This window comes from Serinus canaria, chromosome 5 (genome assembly GCF_022539315.1).
Source record: "Serinus canaria isolate serCan28SL12 chromosome 5, serCan2020, whole genome shotgun sequence".
Classification (NCBI taxonomy): Eukaryota; Metazoa; Chordata; class Aves; order Passeriformes; family Fringillidae; genus Serinus; species Serinus canaria.
Window position 1 is genome coordinate 48,267,872 of NC_066319.1, and position 18,728 is coordinate 48,286,599.

The 18,728-nt window shown below is 34.9% G+C and overlaps 1 protein-coding gene across 6 annotated transcripts in view; it reads left to right on the forward strand.

Annotated features, from left to right (window-relative positions):
* The window catches only part of PAPOLA (poly(A) polymerase alpha), a 43,567-nt gene that overhangs the window by 6,272 nt on the left and 18,567 nt on the right, over positions 1–18,728 (forward strand). For all 6 annotated transcript variants that reach the window (XM_009101763.4, XM_009101764.4, XM_009101765.4 and 3 more), the window contains exons 2-12: positions 2,323–2,493; positions 3,114–3,180; positions 4,499–4,580; positions 5,027–5,136; positions 7,032–7,085; positions 10,301–10,412; positions 12,019–12,108; positions 12,191–12,329; positions 13,810–13,882; positions 15,344–15,464; positions 16,362–16,446. In XM_009101763.4, the coding sequence (XP_009100011.1) occupies positions 2,323–2,493; positions 3,114–3,180; positions 4,499–4,580; positions 5,027–5,136; positions 7,032–7,085; positions 10,301–10,412; positions 12,019–12,108; positions 12,191–12,329; positions 13,810–13,882; positions 15,344–15,464; positions 16,362–16,446 (1,104 nt within the window). The remainder of the gene's footprint in view (positions 1–2,322; positions 2,494–3,113; positions 3,181–4,498; positions 4,581–5,026; positions 5,137–7,031; positions 7,086–10,300; positions 10,413–12,018; positions 12,109–12,190; positions 12,330–13,809; positions 13,883–15,343; positions 15,465–16,361; positions 16,447–18,728) is intronic.

Consider the following 18,728-nt stretch of genomic DNA (forward strand, 5'->3'; position numbering starts at 1 on the left):
AACTTTCATGCTGCCTTTTAAATGAATACATGAACAGAATAAGTTACTTTATTCTGTCTTTCGTTATGTTTAACAAACTTTCTTTCCATGCCATTTTTTCTTGAATTTTCCAAAGGAATTTTTTTCATATTCTTTGTTTGTGTTACAGAAGACTTAGACTTGAGTTAACTTAGCAGGTGTAAACAGCAGAGCTTCAATTTAAATGTTTTTATCTGGAAATTTCTTGTGTTCTCTTTAGTGTTAATATATATTAACTGACCTTCTGCAGCTGTAAAATGTTGAAGGCAGCTGTGCTGAGAATTGTTACACACTAACCCAGTGAAAGGGTACTTACTAACTCCTCAATGCTCAAAAAATAGGTGAAACACTTGTGTTGGGGAGGTCCAGTGCTGTTGATAGCATTGTTATTTCGTTATTATAAAGTAAATGTAAGAACTGTAGCCGGCTTTATGTTACAGTTCCTAGAGATGTGTATCTGGTGATCGATGTAATTGGCTGTTTGAAGCTGTTGTTTTAGTAGCAATTTCAAAGCTTGTTTGTGCCCTGTGGCCATGCTCTGGTGGTCCTGTAGGGGTTGAAGGAACACTGGTTTAAGTCACTGCAGTGTGGTGTTTTGAAGGCAGAGCTGCACATTGCACTGCCAGGGCTGTGTGCAAACCAGACTAGGCAAGAGAGCTGATGTTTAACTGGGGTTTACGTACTGTATTTTATAGACGATGTAAAGGATTATGTTTTAGTTGTTAGTTCTTGAATTTGTGAATCATGGCCCTTACAAGTAGGGGGAATATAGAAGCCTCAGTCAGCATTGCTGACTTCAGAAATTAGCTCAGCAGAATCTGGTTTTGTGTGACATTGTCTTTTTTGAAATCTAGTAACAGCATTTGCCAGGCTATGTTTTGCCAGCCCTTTTAATGTAGTCTAATATCTGCTGAATTGGATTCAGTTTCTTGCTATGAATGGCTGAAAATTTAGAGTTAGACCATCAGGAAATTGTTACACAAAGCTAAAATATTGATTGTTTTGTATTACTGCTTAAAAAACCCGCAAAAGTAAACTGAAAAATCTTAAATTAAAAAGCAAATATTTTTTGTTCCAAATTAACAGCTGGGAAAAGGGGAGAAAATGTAGTTCAAACAACTTGCTTTGTGATGTAAGTTAAAGCATTCAAAGGCTGTTTATATATTGACATTTTTTGTTTTCTGGCTGCTTTTTTTAGAGGCAGTTAAGTGGCTGAAGCTACTATTTGTGTTGACATTCCTCAAGTTTTTTTTTTTTAAAGAGAAGAAAGTTTTAGAAGGAACAAAAAGTTTTAGGGGCTTCCTTTTTCCTTAATTTCAGTTACTGTTTTATGTAATTCATCTGAACAGCTTTTTTAAAAATAATGTTTTCATTGACACCTAAAGTCCTGGGATGGATATGATTTATTCTGCTCCTACCAGATTCTTTATTAGTTGATTAAAACCTTATAGGTAAAGGATAAACTATAAAATAATTTTCCCAGACACTGCCCCAGTCCCCAGAATTACTTGACGGTTAATTTTTTTAAATGTACACTTTTTAATATATTTTTCCTGATGTGCTTTTTTTTTTTTTTTGCTGATGAGCAAAGGGACAGATGTGCTCAACCTTGCATTGTGACTAAATTCTTGATTGGAAACAAATTATAGTATTTGGAATTGTTATTAAATGTGTTTAACTTGTGGAAAACTATAGAATGTTTATAATGTTCCGTGGATTCTTAAAATTTTTAATTTAGGGTTTTTTTTAAATAGTTTACATGGAAATGAGGAATGAAATCTTGAGACAGTGACAAATAATGGAAGTAAAATTGAAGTATTGCTTTAGTTTTTCCTCACATAATAGGTAGTTAACCTTGTGAAAATATTTCTCATTTTGTACGATAGAAATAGTACCTATTAGGTGTAAACATGCAGGACTGATACTACAGCAGTATACCAAGGAATTTTATGCCTGCCAAGAGTGGGACTTTCACTTTTGCTATCAGCTTGACTTTTTGACATGAAAGGTTCTCTTTACTTTAGGCTTTATGAAAGTGAAGGAACCCAAACTGATACAGCTTTTGCCCTAGTAGAATGAAAAAAAAAAAAAATAAAGGGGGAAAAAAATGAATGCATATTAAGAGTAGGTGAAAGGTAATTCTATTGGTGTCATTAGCAGGACGGATTTAACAGACTGATTAGGGATGAAAATGCTCTCACTAGGCTTAACTTTTAGTATATATCTCTTGTCTACTCTGATGAGAAAAAATAAATTTCTTTTGTTCTGTTTCTGTCAGTAACTTTATCTAATTGCCTTTATTAGTCCCGTTACAACCCAGGGATCACAAACACAGCAACTACAGAAGCATTATGGCATTACCTCACCCATCAGTTTAGCTGCCCCCAAGGAGTTTGACTGCATGCTTACCCAGAAATTAATCGAAACCCTAAAACCTTATGGCGTGTTTGAAGAAGAAGAGGAGCTGCAACGCAGGTGAGTGAACACTCTGTTTTGTGTCCTGTCATGAGGTTCATGTGTGACTGTTGAAGACAAAGTGTGTGTGTGTTTGTGTTCTTTCAAATGTTTTCTTAAAAGCATAGTGGAATTGTAAGCCTAATTTTTCTCAATTAAGAGTAATACCTCAAAACACAGAGAGGCATTAAAATGGCCTTTATAAATTTAAGAGGCTGGTTTGCATTTTTTCCCCTTTATCACTACTTCATTGAAATGGGCATTATACTTTTTTTTCCTAATTAAGCTTTCTTGAGGTTTTTTTTCCCCACTCTCAGTATTGCTTATCACTGTTCTTTTAGATGCATGACTTATACAAATTAAAGTTTTATTTTGCAGCTGAGTTGAATTCATATGTGTGTGCCTTGCTTTCATTTTTTGGAGCTTAAGTCTTTTGAATGTTTCTAAGGGGTGAAAAATAGTGGGAATGTTGTAGGAGTAACTTTCTTTCAGTATATATGTGTATATAACAGGATCTCTAATTAGATCTGTAGTGTTACTCAAGTTGTCTTACTGTGTAAAGATGACCACATTATAATGATAAAAAATTGTGCTAGTTTTGTCTAAGATCGTAACCTGTCATTCTGCTGTTTTATTGATAGGATTCTAATTTTGGGAAAATTAAATAACTTGGTAAAGGAATGGATACGAGAAATCAGTGAAAGCAAGGTATGGATGTACTTTACATGAGGTTGCCAATATTTGTGTTTTTAGGAGTGCTCTAGGGAAGATTATTCCAAAACACATTCCTGTACTAAATGGGATGAACCTTAGATTTGGGAATCAAAATAGATACCATCCTTGTGTAGTTTCTTTTGTTTACAAGCAGCATTGCCCCTTCATAGTAGAACCTTGTCAAAGAAAGAAGCTGGTAGATATAACTTGACTTTTTCTCAAAATTCATGCATATAGTACTGTACTAATCACAGGCTTAGAGTATTTGCCTTTGTGAAACAGTTCTTGATCTTAAAATTAACTTCCTGCCTCTTTGTGATCTGTCGTCTTTTTCTTAATGTTGTTCCTGTAATGTTACTTTTGTACACTGATAATGCTGATACTGTTTTTGCCACATTCTAGGAATCACTTCTCTCACACGTATTTTTTGAATGCTTATAGACTTGTGTGATTATAGATTTTTTTTTTAAGAGGAAACACCTGATTTTTTTTTTAAGCTGCTTTGCTTTGTTTGTATTTTGGATTCTATGTTTTCTGTACACTTTCCTTATGCAATGAGAACTTATATATGAGCAAGATTATGGGCAGGGACAGCCTTGCTATGTGTGTCTTGGTCCTTGAAAACAAAATAGTGAGAATATAGTGACCCATGTAAGATTGAAAGCTGCTGAAGTTAATATCATGTACATTGCAAAATAGAAGTTTTGATTTATTTTGTGTTCTGCTGTGTAAACAAACATTCATGTAGGGCTTCAGGCTGTAGCATTGCATCCTGTTATGAAAAGATAGCCCTCTTTTCCCACACTACTGTGGATTCAGCAGCTTTTTAAAGACTAGGAATTTAGTAGATGTACCTAAACAATTTAAACATAAAATAAATGCCTTTCCTAACTCCAAATTTTTATTCAAGGCTGTGGTACAAGTGTCTCTGAAAGTAATTGATAAACGCTGATAGAGTAGGCTGTGTTTTGAGTTGCTTTAAATTGGAATCTATCATCTATTTCTGTGTCTGTCTAAAATGCCTGAGTGGTAAGCAAAATGTTTGGTCTCTAATATTATAAAGCTGTTGCACCTGAAGTGTAGAATTGGTGCAACAATTACCAGGTTTGAGGTGGTAATGTGTAATGTAGTTGAAACGTTATAAATGATCCAAGTGGCAAAGGTATGTCAGTCTTTTCTGTAAATAATGAGATTATTTCAGTAGTTCAACAGCATAATTTTTGTGCATTGTTTTTACTCTTGTTTGAAAATAAATGGTTTGTGTTGTTGTTAGTTGTTAAGGTAAAATAACATTTTTTTTTGCTCCGTTTAGAATCTTCCGCAATCGGTAATAGAAAACGTTGGAGGAAAAATTTTTACATTTGGATCGTATAGATTAGGGGTTCATACAAAAGGTAATGTTTCCTTTTGTGATAAAAATGTGTTTGAGCTAATGATTGATCTTGCTGTATTTTGAGCTGGTGTTGGATTTCTTGTTTAACCATCTCTAGTCTTCATTCTAAATAAAATAAATATATTCCTATAGTATGTTTTCATCATGGACTGAGAAACAGACAAAAAAGTTGAAAATTATTTAAAGACAGAGGAAGTTGTATACTTAAATTTTCATGTTTTGTTCTTTGAAAATTATAAGTTGAAGCAAGAGTGTATGCATGTGTTCTGTATGTTCAATGGCTATGAATTATTTTTCATTTGGTTTGACTTAGTGTTTCAAAAAACCACCGTTCCACATGATGAAACCAGATTTTACTGCTTAATTATTAGTAAAAATATATCTATTGCTGGCTTTCTGTTCATGTGAAGTATTCAGTAATATACTTCTGCTAATTAACAATTTCAGGTGCTGATATTGATGCCCTGTGTGTTGCACCAAGACATGTTGAAAGAAGTGATTTTTTCACATCATTTTATGAAAAGTTAAAACAACAAGAAGAAGTGAAAGATCTGAGGGTATGTGAAACACCTGTTACAGCTTGCTGACCTGAGGATTAGGGAATTCTGTAGTGAAAGATGTTGCATTAAATAAGTAAATATAACTTTATTATTAAAATATTTTTTAAGATTTTTTTTGTTAATCTGCAGCAAAGCCTGTCATAAGTTGAAATAAATAAAGGTTCTTCTGAATTTTCTCTGGTCTCACTTAAAGATACACTTAAAAATTTGAATGGCAGAATGATCTCTTAGCATGTGTGTTAGTATGGCAAAATTTCTGTTTACTCTGTAGAAGCAGGCAAACAAAAATGTAAATATTATTTTGACAGGGTTCAGGATCAAACTTGTTTAGTTTTACTGAAGGTTTTATGCTGCTTTTTTATAACTTTGTGCTTACATAAACAGTAATGTTGGTTGATATTAACTAAACTTTTTATATTGGCTGTCAACTGTGCATTTGAAAAGGGAAGCTATATTTTTAGTGTGTTTTGTTACTAAATGCTTGTGCATCATTTTTAATTTCTAAAGATGAAGATTTCCCTTACAGTAGTGGAAGACCATACTAATGCAGTATTTTGTTTCTGTTAGACCTCAGTGATACGCCTCCCCGAGTCAGCTGGTGGGAGCTTTAGTCTTGATATTGGCTCAGAGAAAATTTTCTCTGCTCCATTTTTTTTTTTTTAATGAATATAGCTCCTGGCAAGTCTTTGGTTTAGTCCTCCTTTCATAAAATAAATGGAACTGACTCTGCAGCATTCTTCCAATCTATGCAGTTGGTAACTACTAGGGTAGTCCGAACATCCAGTGGTAACACTATATGCACTGAAACAACTTGTTTTCAACACTTGATCTGAACACATTCAGTAATCTTAAAATTGAAATGCTGCATTTGAGAGGATTCAGATTTTCAGGTTTCCATTCACCTTTACTGTTAACTTTTAAACTCCAGGTAATGTGGTTGATTTAGCAGCAAGGTAAGTATGGTATCTAGTGTAGCACTGTAGTGATGCAAATAACCTTTATGTCAGGGTGTCATAATACTTTTAAATCATTCCAGCTAGCATTTGAAGTTTGTAAACCTCCATCTTTAGAGGAACATAAACTTTCTTGGTGGTTGCTGTAGTGAGTATGAGGTGCTTGTAACTTTGATTTTTGCTTAGGATCGATCCATTCTGCCAACCAGCAACGTTAAGATAAACTTAACTAAGGTTTGAACACAGAGAGTAGTGTTGTCTCCTCCTCTTGGTAAGAACTGAAATACTTCTGGCAATTTATCCTCCAAGAGTTCAGAGTATTTCTTATTTAGAGGTAGGCAGCATTCTTTGGTTTTACTGAAACAATGTGCTGCAGATCTGCTTTTAGTTCAGATGCTCAGTTCAGGAAAATGATGCTCATAGCTGATTCCAGAGTAAGTTCCATTGTGCTGTTGTTCATCAAAACACATTTTAAAAACATGCTCGACCTCTGGAGACTGTGGAGACATGCAACTGTTTTAGGTGATGTCAGGCTGCATAGTTATACATTTCTTATGCCAACTGTGGAAGCAGAAATAATAGGCCTTTTTGAGCAAGAATCCCCATAGCTTGGACTTGGAGTACATACTGATATTTGCAGGGAGTGAAAGATTATGTCTTGTGTGTACGGAGAAGAGGGTTGACCCTTGAGGTAACACCATCAGAACTGGTTGGTACAAGTTTGGATCATTACTAATATCTAGACAGCTGTAGCACATAGTAGGTAGTGCTTACTGCATAAGTTCTCAGTGGTGGAGAAAGACATTGCTGACAAAAGTCAACCTGAAAACAGAAAAGCATTGATATAAAAAGCATTTCATTATGATTGTCTAGACCTGGTAGCTATTGTTTATAAATGTTCTCTATACTGAAAATAAAATGCACCTTTTTTCCCCCCAGGCTGTTGAAGAAGCTTTTGTCCCAGTTATTAAACTTTGTTTTGATGGAATAGAGGTAAAGATTCTATTTTAATTTGTTATGGTAGAACGTGGTTAAAACAAAGTTTTTAAGATCTTACTAAGTCATTATTCAGTAATAGGAATGCTATTAAAATGACTCTCCGAAGTTCACACCCAAGATTTTTTCAACAGTCCTCAGCTGTGTAATTCAAAGTGGAGATTTAAGACTGAAGTAAGTTTTTCTTGGTGGACATAAGGCTGTGTGCAGAATAAATCCCTCTTTTTTTTGTTGTTGGTTTTTTTTTTTGTTTTGGTTTGGGTTTTTTTGTTTGTTTGTTTGTTTTGGGTTTTTTTTTTAGGTCTTCTACCCACTTGTACTGATTAGTTTACTGACCTGTAGAGTACCAGTATAGGCATTATTTAGGCTTACCATTTAATAATTTATTTCTAAATAATGTGGCTTTAGACTTTTTTTTTTACTGCTAATGATTAATTGTCCAAACATGAAAGATTTGCTTCATTATCCTACATTATAGAAATTTGTGGTCTTTAAATAGTTATCAAAAATGTGCTGCTGAAGGCAAGCTGGGTATTTCTTTTGTCCTGATCTCTTGACATACCTGTAAATACGTGACCAGAACAGTAGTTTTTGTAGCTGTAGTCTGATGGATCACCTGTCTTGGAGTACTGAACTTGCTGAATTTGATTTGTGCTAAGGAAACAGGAATGGTGATTTTGAAAGATACTCTGTTTATTCTTGGCAGACTGTTACACAGTCAAACTGTCATCTTTTGGTGACAGGACAAAAACAGATGTCCTGTTTATACACACAGTTGATGACACTTGTAGTTGGAATATCTCAATCAGTAACTGGTGGGTACAAGAAGGTTAGTTTACAGAGGGGAAGGTATTACCATAATAATCTTCTGGTAAATGACATGGTGCAGTATTGTGTACAAGATTGGCAATTTCTTCTCTCCCAGTCTGTGAATTGGTATCTGTTAACCATTTTATACTGTCCATATGCAATTGGGTGGTATTAAGGAACATTTTTCTGGACAATCTGTTTGCTGTTTACATAGCTTAGGTATTCATTCTAGATGTTGAGACTTGCCATAGCTGTCCTTAGGTTGGTTTGTTTTTTGCAGATTGGGATTTTTTCCCTCCAGTCATTCAAGCTGGAGTTGTCTCTCCTTTTTACAAAATGAAATTTGTAATACAAGACCAAATGGGGGGGGGAAATGGAGTTTTTCCTCTAAAAGTAACATCTTGTTCCAATATAGTAATTTATGATGGGCATTAATGGGCTTAAGTTTATTACTGAGACTTCTCTCATGAATTCTGAGCAACATCTTATATCATAAGCACACTCTTTGTATATACCAGTGTTGTTGTTCTGATAGTTGTGTTTGTGCCACCTATGTCAGTATCAAAAGATTTTAATTTAATTTTCGTTTTGCTAACCAAGGCAAAACATGCCAGAGGGTATATGACTGAAGAAAAGGACTTTAGTTTTGTGGTGATCCTGTTATTAAAACTTAAAAAAAAAATCTGACAATAAGTTTTTACATGCCCGGTTTATGTTCTTGTTTAAAATAAACATCTTTCTTGATTTTTTTATTTTTCCTGGAGGGTACTTTGTATTTGATTGCCAGTACCTCTCCCCAAGTTACATGAGACACACTGTTAATTTCTTTCTTGGAAAATAAATGTCAATGAGCTTTGAATCTTTGGAGGTGTTACACCTTCTAGAGATCAGAGCAGAATTTCAAGCTGAAGTTTATTTTGAACTTGTTTTACACTGAGAAGTAGTACTTTTGACTCAAGTAGGAACTTCTGTGTGTAATACAGGCTGTTGATATGATCAGCTGTTAAGCTTGGAAATACAAAATGCATTGAATACTTTGGAAATACTTTTCTGTAGAGAAGGGCTTCATAGGTTAAAATGGATGGATGTAAACTTTTAAGTACCTACAAAAAGACTTAAGGTGTTTTCAGCTTCACTTTATCTGAATTAATTTTAATGTAACTAATCCAGTTTTGTTCTTGGTGCAATAGTACTCGGTATTTCATTGTCTTGTAGGTCAAGTGATAACCACTTTGGTTAAAAGCCTCATTTGGTGAAGTGCCTTTGTTGCCTTGCAGACAGCCTGCTGATAGGCACTTAATATTCTCATCAGCTGACTGATGGAAAGACAAACTGACTTCTGCACTCTGCAGTGTCCTTGTGTGCTGGGCAATGTAAAATAACTCAGTGCTCAATAGTATTTTAGGTGTTCTTGGACTAGAAAAACTGTTGTGTTTAAGTATTACAGAAGTAATAGCAAAGAAGTTGAATGTAGTTTCAAAATTAATATGCTTGCTAAGCATTTTGCTAAATTTTCAAAACTTTTTCTGTAATCAGGTATGTCGATTCTTCATAGATACTGGTCTTATATAGAGTCAGCTAGTTACATGTGTGCTTTGCAGGGGGTGGGGGAGGTATCCTACTCTTTCTTATGACCATGGTAATGTTCATGGACTCATAGAATATGTTGGGTTGGAAGGAGCCGATCAGGATTGGTTCCTTCCAACAAAGTCCAACTCCTTGCCCACTGTAGGTCATCCCAAGAGTCACATCCTGAGCCTGAAAGGGTTTTCCAAATGTTTCTTGAGCTCTGTCAGGCTTGGGGCTGTGACCTAGGGAGCCTGTTTGAGCTCCCAACACCACTCTGGGTGAAAAAGCTTTCCCTGATATGTAATCTAAGCCTCCTCTGGCTCAGCTTTATCCTGTTGCCTTGAGTCCTGTCAGTGGTTATGAGAGTGAAAAGGTCTGTATCTGCCCCTTTGTCATATTCAGCATCCTCATGAGGGGATGCAATGGGGACTCCCCTCAATCTTCTCTAGAATATATGAGAATATTTCGGCTAAAACCAGGATTTATGTTTTCATGGTGTGTTCTGATGTTGATAGGATTTTGTATTCTGGACCTAGAAGTGATGCTTGTTCTCAAGTGATTTTATTTACTTTGGCAGTCAGCATAGTTTTTGTTTGTGTGCTGGTTGTATATTAATCTAAATGGGTGTTTTATCCTCTTGGAAAAGGAGCCATAAGATAGATTAAGCATCTGAAAGTGTTTCTTTAAGAGTCTGTGAAGGATGTTAGTATGTATTTTAAGGGATTCTTTGTACTAGCAAGACTACTATTAGTAAACTTGATGAAAATGACTTAGGGAATCCTACAGAAGAAAGAACAGTTATCTAATGTCTTACCTCTTTTTTTGTTCTTAAGATTGATATTTTGTTTGCAAGATTAGCACTGCAAACTATTCCTGAGGACTTAGATCTACGAGACGACAGCCTACTTAAAAATTTAGACATTAGATGCATACGAAGTCTTAATGGTATGTATGTACTGATTTGTATATCAGCTTGTCTAATAGATAAATAACTGTTCTAGATTCTTTGATTCAGTAGTTGTGGATTTGACTGAAAATACAGCAACTTCATATCTGGAAATAAAGTTATTGCCAGCTTCGTATACCTTTCTGGAGAGAGGGCTTGTTGCTTGTTGGCCAGACTGTTTGATTTTTTTCTCTTGTTTGGTTGGTATATGGTTGTAGAAATTAATGGGACCTTCATTTTGTGCGAAGCATTACGTATTTTTATTTATAATTTGTGTTTTCATAAACATACATGAAATTTCTTCAGTGATAAATTTGAGCTATCAAAATGGTGTCAGTTTGAGGTTAGTTCTTTAGTAGCTTACTAACTTGTGTAACCCTTAACTTCTCTATAATACCTTTGTTTAAAAAATGGTTATTTATGTACAGGATAGTAGGGGTTTCAGCCTGGCTGCAGCTTGATGGGGAAGAGGAGCATGTTTGCATGAGGAGCACTGATTGTTGTTACAAGCTTAAAACTTCATAATTTGAGATTGTGACATCTACTTAAACTGTTTTGTGAAATTCCCATCTTGTGCAATCTCTAGAATTTGTAGTTGCCTCTTACTTTGAAAGTAGTCTTAGATAATACTATTTTCTTCCAAACAGCTCTCTGCAACTACTTAGTAACAATGAAGTACTACTTATTCTTTATTATAAGCCCCCTAAAATGAAGCAGTTAATATTGCCATCAATAGTGTTACAGTCTGAAAACATGCCGTCAAAGTAGTAGTACAGCTAGTATGTAGAGGCACGGCTACATGACAAAGGCCACGTAGACATGCTCTAGTTAACTGACCAAGAATTGGAAAAGTACAAGACCCAGCTAATCTGAGCCCCTGCACCTGCAAGGACACTGTGGCCTTGAGCATAGCTGTATTATGATAACAAGATGCTGTAGTTGAGAGAGAGACATGAGAAAAAGGAGATGTAAGTCGTAAAGAATGAGGAAATAAGGGGGGGAGCTGATATCTATAACCAATAGATTGCTTAGCTTACAGAATATACATGAGCTTATTACTTGATGTTCATAAATGTCTGATGCTCTAATCAATAAACGAAGCTTGCTGAACTCTCATATTGAGCGTCCCGAGCCTCCCTAACCGCGACAAGTATGTTTAAAAACTATTCTTTTTAGCCTGGTCTTTAAAATTCAGAGCTTTGACCTACGGCTGGCAGGTTTTCTGTAGGTGCATGAAGACTTATACCATGAAGACTTATGCCTGCACATTCCATAATATACGTCATTTATTCATATAGCAGCCGAACTTTTTTTGTTCCTTCAGCAGCTTATATAGTTCATTAATAACAAAAAAATCAAGTATCAGTCCAAATCTGTAGTCATGTGCCCCTGAGTTGGCTACCTGAGTGTTGCCATAAAACATTAAAAATGGAAAGAGGCGCATGAAAATATGTGAAGCTTTCTAATCCAAAACAAAAGTGATCAGAATAGGAAATGAGTTTCCAGCATGCTCGTCTAAAAAGTTTGGTAGTGTTGATGGTGGGGGAGGATAAGCAAGCAAAAAGCTTTGGAAGCAGCAATGGTAATTAATTCTTTCTTTTGCAGGTTGCCGGGTAACCGATGAAATTCTGCATCTAGTACCAAACATTGACAACTTCAGGTTAACACTGAGAGCTATCAAATTGTGGGCAAAACGTAAGCAGTTATATTCCAAAATTTGTGAAGTTTTCCTTACCTCTTCAGGTTACTGACATGTCTTTTTCTTCTTGATCCACAGGCCACAACATCTATTCCAATATACTAGGTTTCCTTGGCGGTGTTTCCTGGGCTATGCTAGTAGCAAGAACTTGCCAGCTTTATCCAAATGCAATAGCATCAACTCTTGTACATAAATTTTTCTTGGTATTTTCTAAATGGTATGTTTTTTTTTTTGTTTTTTTTTTTGTTTGTTTGTTTTTAATTTAGATTAAACTAAAATAAAATTGTTTGTAGACACTAAATTTTAGTCCTGTTTTTATGGTACCATTTTCAGCTGTTACCATATTAAGTTAGGAGCATTGTTCTTGCCACCAGAAATTGTCAGCTTAGTTTTTCAGTAGGTCATCCAACATATCTTGTTTTTAAAGCATCCAAACCAAAGCCACCCAGTTCTTAATTAAAATTTTGTCAAGTATTTTTTGTAATTCAACAATACTCTTCAGATAAAATACTTTTATAGTACAAAATAATAGCATATACCCCAAAAATTAAAGTCTTTTAACATTCAGGTACTGGGATAATGGATAAAGGAGGTGTGCCAGTATCTGTTCCAGGCACATAGCTTAAATGCAATTTAAGAGAACCAATGGCAAAAATGTGGGTTTTAATCTTTTCACTGTAGAGTGGTACGTGTTTCAGAATTACATACCATTTCATACTCATGAGCTAGTTAGCTCAGAAACATGGTTTGAATAACACTGATGGGAACATTCCAAATAAATTCTTAAAAAATGGGACAAAAGTGAACTTTGCAGATTACAACTGAATACTGTTTTTCTTGAAAGTCCGTATTTGGATACCTGTATTCTTCATGAGACACTGACAGGCTTTAAGAATCACTTACCAAGGTGTTGCTTTCCTCCAAGTTTAGTGTCTTTTCTTCTTAATGTGAAGATAATTTACACACTTTCACTGTCTTGTATTGATAGGCTTTATAGCCTCCTTGAGGTATGTAGTAATATTTTGCCACACCATATGTAGTAATAAAGGGGAATTGGTTGCAATCTGTTTAATGTGTTTCTTGGAGTTCTCTCCAGTTTGTACATATATAGCATAGGAGCATGAAGTACAAATTCCAAGAGATAACTGACTTCTGCTCTTTATAGGAAGGTAATTTTTATTCATGGGGTAAGATGACTTGGAGAACAAGTGTTGCTTTTTAGTGTTTAATTCAACAAGGTTTCTTTCTCTTGGTTATAGTGTTCTTTTAATACATATGGTTTGTAATGATGCTATATGCCTGTAACTGTGCTGGCTGTTTGTTCTGTAGTTTGTCCACGAAAACAGCTGGCTTGAAGATTGAGTCAAAGTCAATCTTCACAGAGGAATTTATCTTTGATTAGTATATTTCAGGAAGAATATAAAGGAGTTTTAATTAGTTATCTCAACCAATGGTTGTCAACCTTCAGGACTACAGAAATGCCTTGTTCTGATGCCCTGGAGAAGCTAATTGCAGTTGTGTTGTAGTTCAGCAATACAGCTTATTTAAACAGCCCCAGTTAGACCAGCCTAGTCATGAGGAAATGGTGCTTTATTTTGAGAGAAGATTTAAGATGGATCACATTCAAAAGTGTTGTTTGTGTATCATACATGGTTGTATCCAGTAGTCTTATTCAGTGCTACAATCTTTTTGAACAGGGAATGGCCAAATCCAGTGCTATTGAAACAGCCAGAAGAATGCAATCTTAATTTGCCTGTATGGGACCCAAGGGTTAGTGTGTTATTTTTTCCCCTCTAAGTCACACTGTACAATAAATTCGGTTGCTTAAAAAATTCTAGGTGAACTTCATTTTGGATTTATTGAACTTAATGTTGTGGTGTTATATCTTCATAGGTAACCTCTAATTCTCCTGAGTATAGAACAAAGTTACCCTAATTTTCTGAACTGACTGCTAGAAGCACACTTGCTGAACAATGTACTTTTTTCTCCCAATTTTTGCAATAAGTGATCTTAATAAAAATTCAGCATAAATAGTTATATGTCTTAAAGTGATGCAGTTTTGGAAAATTTCTAATCTTAAAATAGTTTGCTTGTTATTTAAAGCCTGTTACTTTTGCAAGTATCTTGAATTCACTTCAGTGCAAGTTACAGCTAGATAGGCTTGGTTCCATATAGTTGCAGTAAGTGTCTTTTCATCTTGCACCAAAGAAGATCATAACTTGAAGTCTTTTTAGTTGTTTTGTGTATTGTTTATAATACTTGATCTCCATCTTTGTAGCACTTACGTTAAGGACATTGGACATGTTTGTCCTTCAGGCAGTTAGTGAAACAGCTTGTAGCAGATGCATGGCTCCCATTGTGAGCTTTCAGTAGGGTAAATGAGTATGCTCAATGCTGTTTTGTCAGTCATAGTATTCACCTAACCTTTATTTTGATGAATAGTGTAAGCATCAGAGGTTGAGTTGTATTCCCTTCTGTACTTCTAACCTGTTTTTTCTGATTGACAAAAGTTCACATTTAAATATGTGAAGTGGTTAAAAACATGTTCTTGAGTCTGTTATTCCTGAAACAGGAGGTTTGAGGTCAGTGTGTGATGGGAACTGTTGTAGTAACTAATCAAAGTGGGCTAAGGTAATGACAGGGGTTTATCTTTTATTTACCTTCTACAAGACTGTTACCCTAATGATATTTTAATGTACTTTGGTGTGTATGTTGTGTCCTTTCTTTTTTTGTTACCCTGTCTGCTGTTAAATAAAAGTACGTTAATGCAAGTGATGCTTCTGTCAGGTTCCATAGAGCCTCTTTTCTTAAAATGGCTCTTAATTTTCAGTAGTGTTACAGAAATAAAGTGTAAAATACCTTTCACAAGGTCCGAAGACAGTCATTCTGCAGAAGGTGCTCATATGGTGATGAGGTGTCTTTGGTTTCATATGATCACAAACTAATTCCTGTTAAAGAGCGAAATTGTTCTGTTGGGTTGGCATTTCTGGATTTAAAAATGCCTGCAACTTGATCTTGATGTGCTGACAGGTTACAGCCCTCCCACATCACTGTTCAGAGCGATGTCCTTTGTGAAAGCATTTTTCTTGTTGTCTAAACTTTCTCTGTACTCTTGGTCTGCAAATGAAGACCTCTTAGAACTTAAGACTTGGTTGTAGTAAAGGGAGAAATCCAAATTTGTTAACTGTTGTGTATGCTTGAAGGAAACTGATTGGCTGTTGTTATATGTAGGTAAACCCCAGTGATAGGTACCATCTTATGCCTATAATTACACCAGCATACCCACAGCAGAACTCTACGTACAATGTGTCCGTTTCCACACGGATGGTCATGGTTGAGGAATTTAAACAAGGTAAGTATTATCTTATGCTCTCTATATAGATGTTTTCAGACAGATTTAAAATAGCTTCATTGTGGGTATGCTTTGAAAGGGAGAGGTGGGTGGATGTTAAAAAGCTTATTGAAACACTGTTTTGAGGGTGGTTGAACTTGGCCTGTTATGCTTAATGTTGCTTAATACTGTAAACTTAGTGGATCCTTCTGCAGATCTGTCCTTCGCTCTTAAAAACTGAGGGTAATGAAAGAGGATGCCTTGTGCTCTGAAAATTGGAACTAATGGTACAGTAACTTCATTTTAGTGGCTTAGATTGTGTCATGTTACATGGAGGATTAGCAATAGTTGCACTTGGTGCCTGTTTCTAGGCCTAATATAAGTTAATAGACTCTCTTGAAGATGAGTCCTCTGATTTTATCCAAGTAATGAATATTATAGCAGGTAAGGGAAGATGTTATCAAAGCAAGAAGTAGATTTGATGCACGCAAGCAACTACAGCTAGCTTTCTGAGAGCAGTATCTTATTGACTCACTGTTCCTTTGCCTTGTAAAATGCCTTGCACAAGAGGTGATTCAAATACTATAAGGGAAAGATCTGTTGTCTTTGAACTGAATAGTTAGTGTGGCATAGGCAAAAAAAAATGAAATGGAGCTGTGTTACACCACAGAGCAAAAATATGTGAATTAATCAGATCAAATAACATACATTTCTACACAGACTGAGTTATTTTAGTAATATAGTTTAATGCCCAATGAAAGTATGACTGAATTATAAATCTTGTTGATAAATTGCTGAGAATTTGAAGGGAGGAAGTAATTCTTAGTAGATTTTGCTTAGTTAAAAAACTGTCTTTACTCTGGATACTAAACTGTATTTTAAAAAGAAGTTTAAATTTTTTTTTTTTTTATAATTTAGGTCTTGCTATCACAGATGAAATTTTGCTGAGTAAGGCAGAGTGGTCCAAACTTTTTGAAGCTCCAAACTTCTTTCAGAAGTACAAGTATGTATTTTATGGCATGGCAGAATATTTTAAGTTTATCAGTTGAACTACCTCATAATGCTCTGTAGCACAGAATCATAAATATACATACATTAGATATCCAAAAAGTGTTTTGTTAGTATTTTTTTCTAGTGTGGGAGACCATACACTACTATCCTTTCTCTTCGAAAGTATATACTCTCCTCAGGTACTTTTGTGTCTTCAACCTGTATTTCAGAAACCAGTTAGTCCCTGAGCAGATATTTAGAATGTCATCAGTTGGCTCTAGAATTTGTATGCTATCTGCCAATAACATTGAAGAAGTCCATCTGGTTTGACTAATAGAAATGTTCTTTAGTCCTGTCAGTAAGCATTCTAAAAATGGGTCTTCCCAAGAAAAAAGATGTTAACTTATTCTGAAGGTCAGTACTTAAGATGAATAAGTACTCAAAACTGTATTTTCTTCTGTCAATATAGTCAGCAGTTTACTGTGGTAATAAAAAGTACTTTTGCAATTGTGTTGACTAACTACCAGTTGTACTAGTTATTAATAGATTTTTTTTCATTAAAGCTTAAGGCTCTTGGATCTTATATTAACTCACATCTAGCTTTTCTAATTTTGTAATGTCTCTGAGGGAAATATTGAAATTCACACTTCACACTTTTAGGGTTTCTAGTAATATGCTTGTGGGGCAGAAGCTTGTTAAATGTATACGGACTTGCTGAAAGTTGTATTTTTATAATAAATATGGATTATTAAAATATGGACTACATCTTCTTTGCCCTCAGTTGAAATTGGAGACCCATTTTTCTCGAATCAAGATCAAATATATTTTACACTTGTTTGTGTTGGGTGGTTGGTTGGTTTTGTACTAATCTAAACAAGATTGAAATATACAGTTCCCCCATTAAAAGAGACTGATGACCTTAATAATGTGTCTGTGTTTTGTTTCTATATCTTTTGCATGATAAAAGCTTTAAAACATTTGGATGGCTTTTATGTTGTTCCTTGGAGCTTAAGACTGAATACATTTTAAAAAACACTGTTAAGTTATATTATTTTTTGAAGTAAAAAATGGGCTGCAGACAAATCAGTTTCTGTTCAAGAGGTTGCTAGAAAGTTCCCTAGTACATTTTCTTTGTTTATTTCAAAAGTAGAAAAAAAAAATTATATGCATTCATCTGTATGATGTAAAGTCAGATCTCTTGGTCAGATCTCCATCTAAAAAGATAGATACTTTGAAATTTTTTTTCCCTCTTCACACTCTTTTCCTGTTTAAATTGTAGTTGCCTTGGCATGTTCTGCTGAAATTCCTAGCAGCGTGTAATGCGCTGCCAGATAAGAGAACATCTGATCCTTGCTCTGAGACAAACATTTCTTTTAATCTCTGAAAAAATAGCTTCAGTAATCTATCACTCTCAATGGCAATTAGTTGCTGAATATCTGTTGTTCATAAGCACTTTTGACTTGCTGTCTTTGTTTAAAGTAAACCTCAATGGTGTGTGACTAAGGAAATCTGTAGGCTACTGCATACCTGCATAGTAGGAGCAGATTAAAAATTAGGAAAACTAGGAAATCTGCTTTTAGTTACTGTTTTTTCCTTACTTTTTAAATGTCAGCAATTACTTGTTGTTAGAGAATTGCAACATGTATTGTCTGCCCTTCATGTAGACTTAAATTTTTAGGAGGGAAAGGCAACAACAAAGAGTGTGTAGATAGGGTGTTTTACAGGGAAATGACAAGAGTTTAGAATGGATATGAATTTGAAGTGTTACCTGAGAGATGAATCCTTAAGCTTAAGACCAATAGAGCAGGGTTTTGAGAGAAATAGCACTCATTTAATGAGCTCTAGCATATTCTTTCTATGTTGTTAAGAGATAATTCTGCTAAATAAGTAGAATCTAAATTACCTTATAAAAAGGTAGTTTAAATTCTTGGCTTCATAGGACAGTAAAGTACTGAATAAAAGTGTGATTGTTCTTGGTGTTTTTGGTTTTGGGGTTTTTTTTTTTTTTCCCCTCCAGAAAGTAATATGACTCTCATTTGGGTAATTTTTTAGACAGATGTGTTAATGATGTTATTTACATACATACTATCTACATTAGATTATTTTAATGAAAATGATTATTTTAATGAAAATAATTTTGAATGGAAGACAGTGAGAAAACATCCCAGCCCCCAAATAAACAAAACCCCAAACTGTAACACCTCAGAATAATACACAGAATCTAAAAGTCACCCTTGAGAGGCAGAAGCTTAAGCTAAGACCATTTTTCTTTATAATGAAGTGATAGATACTGCT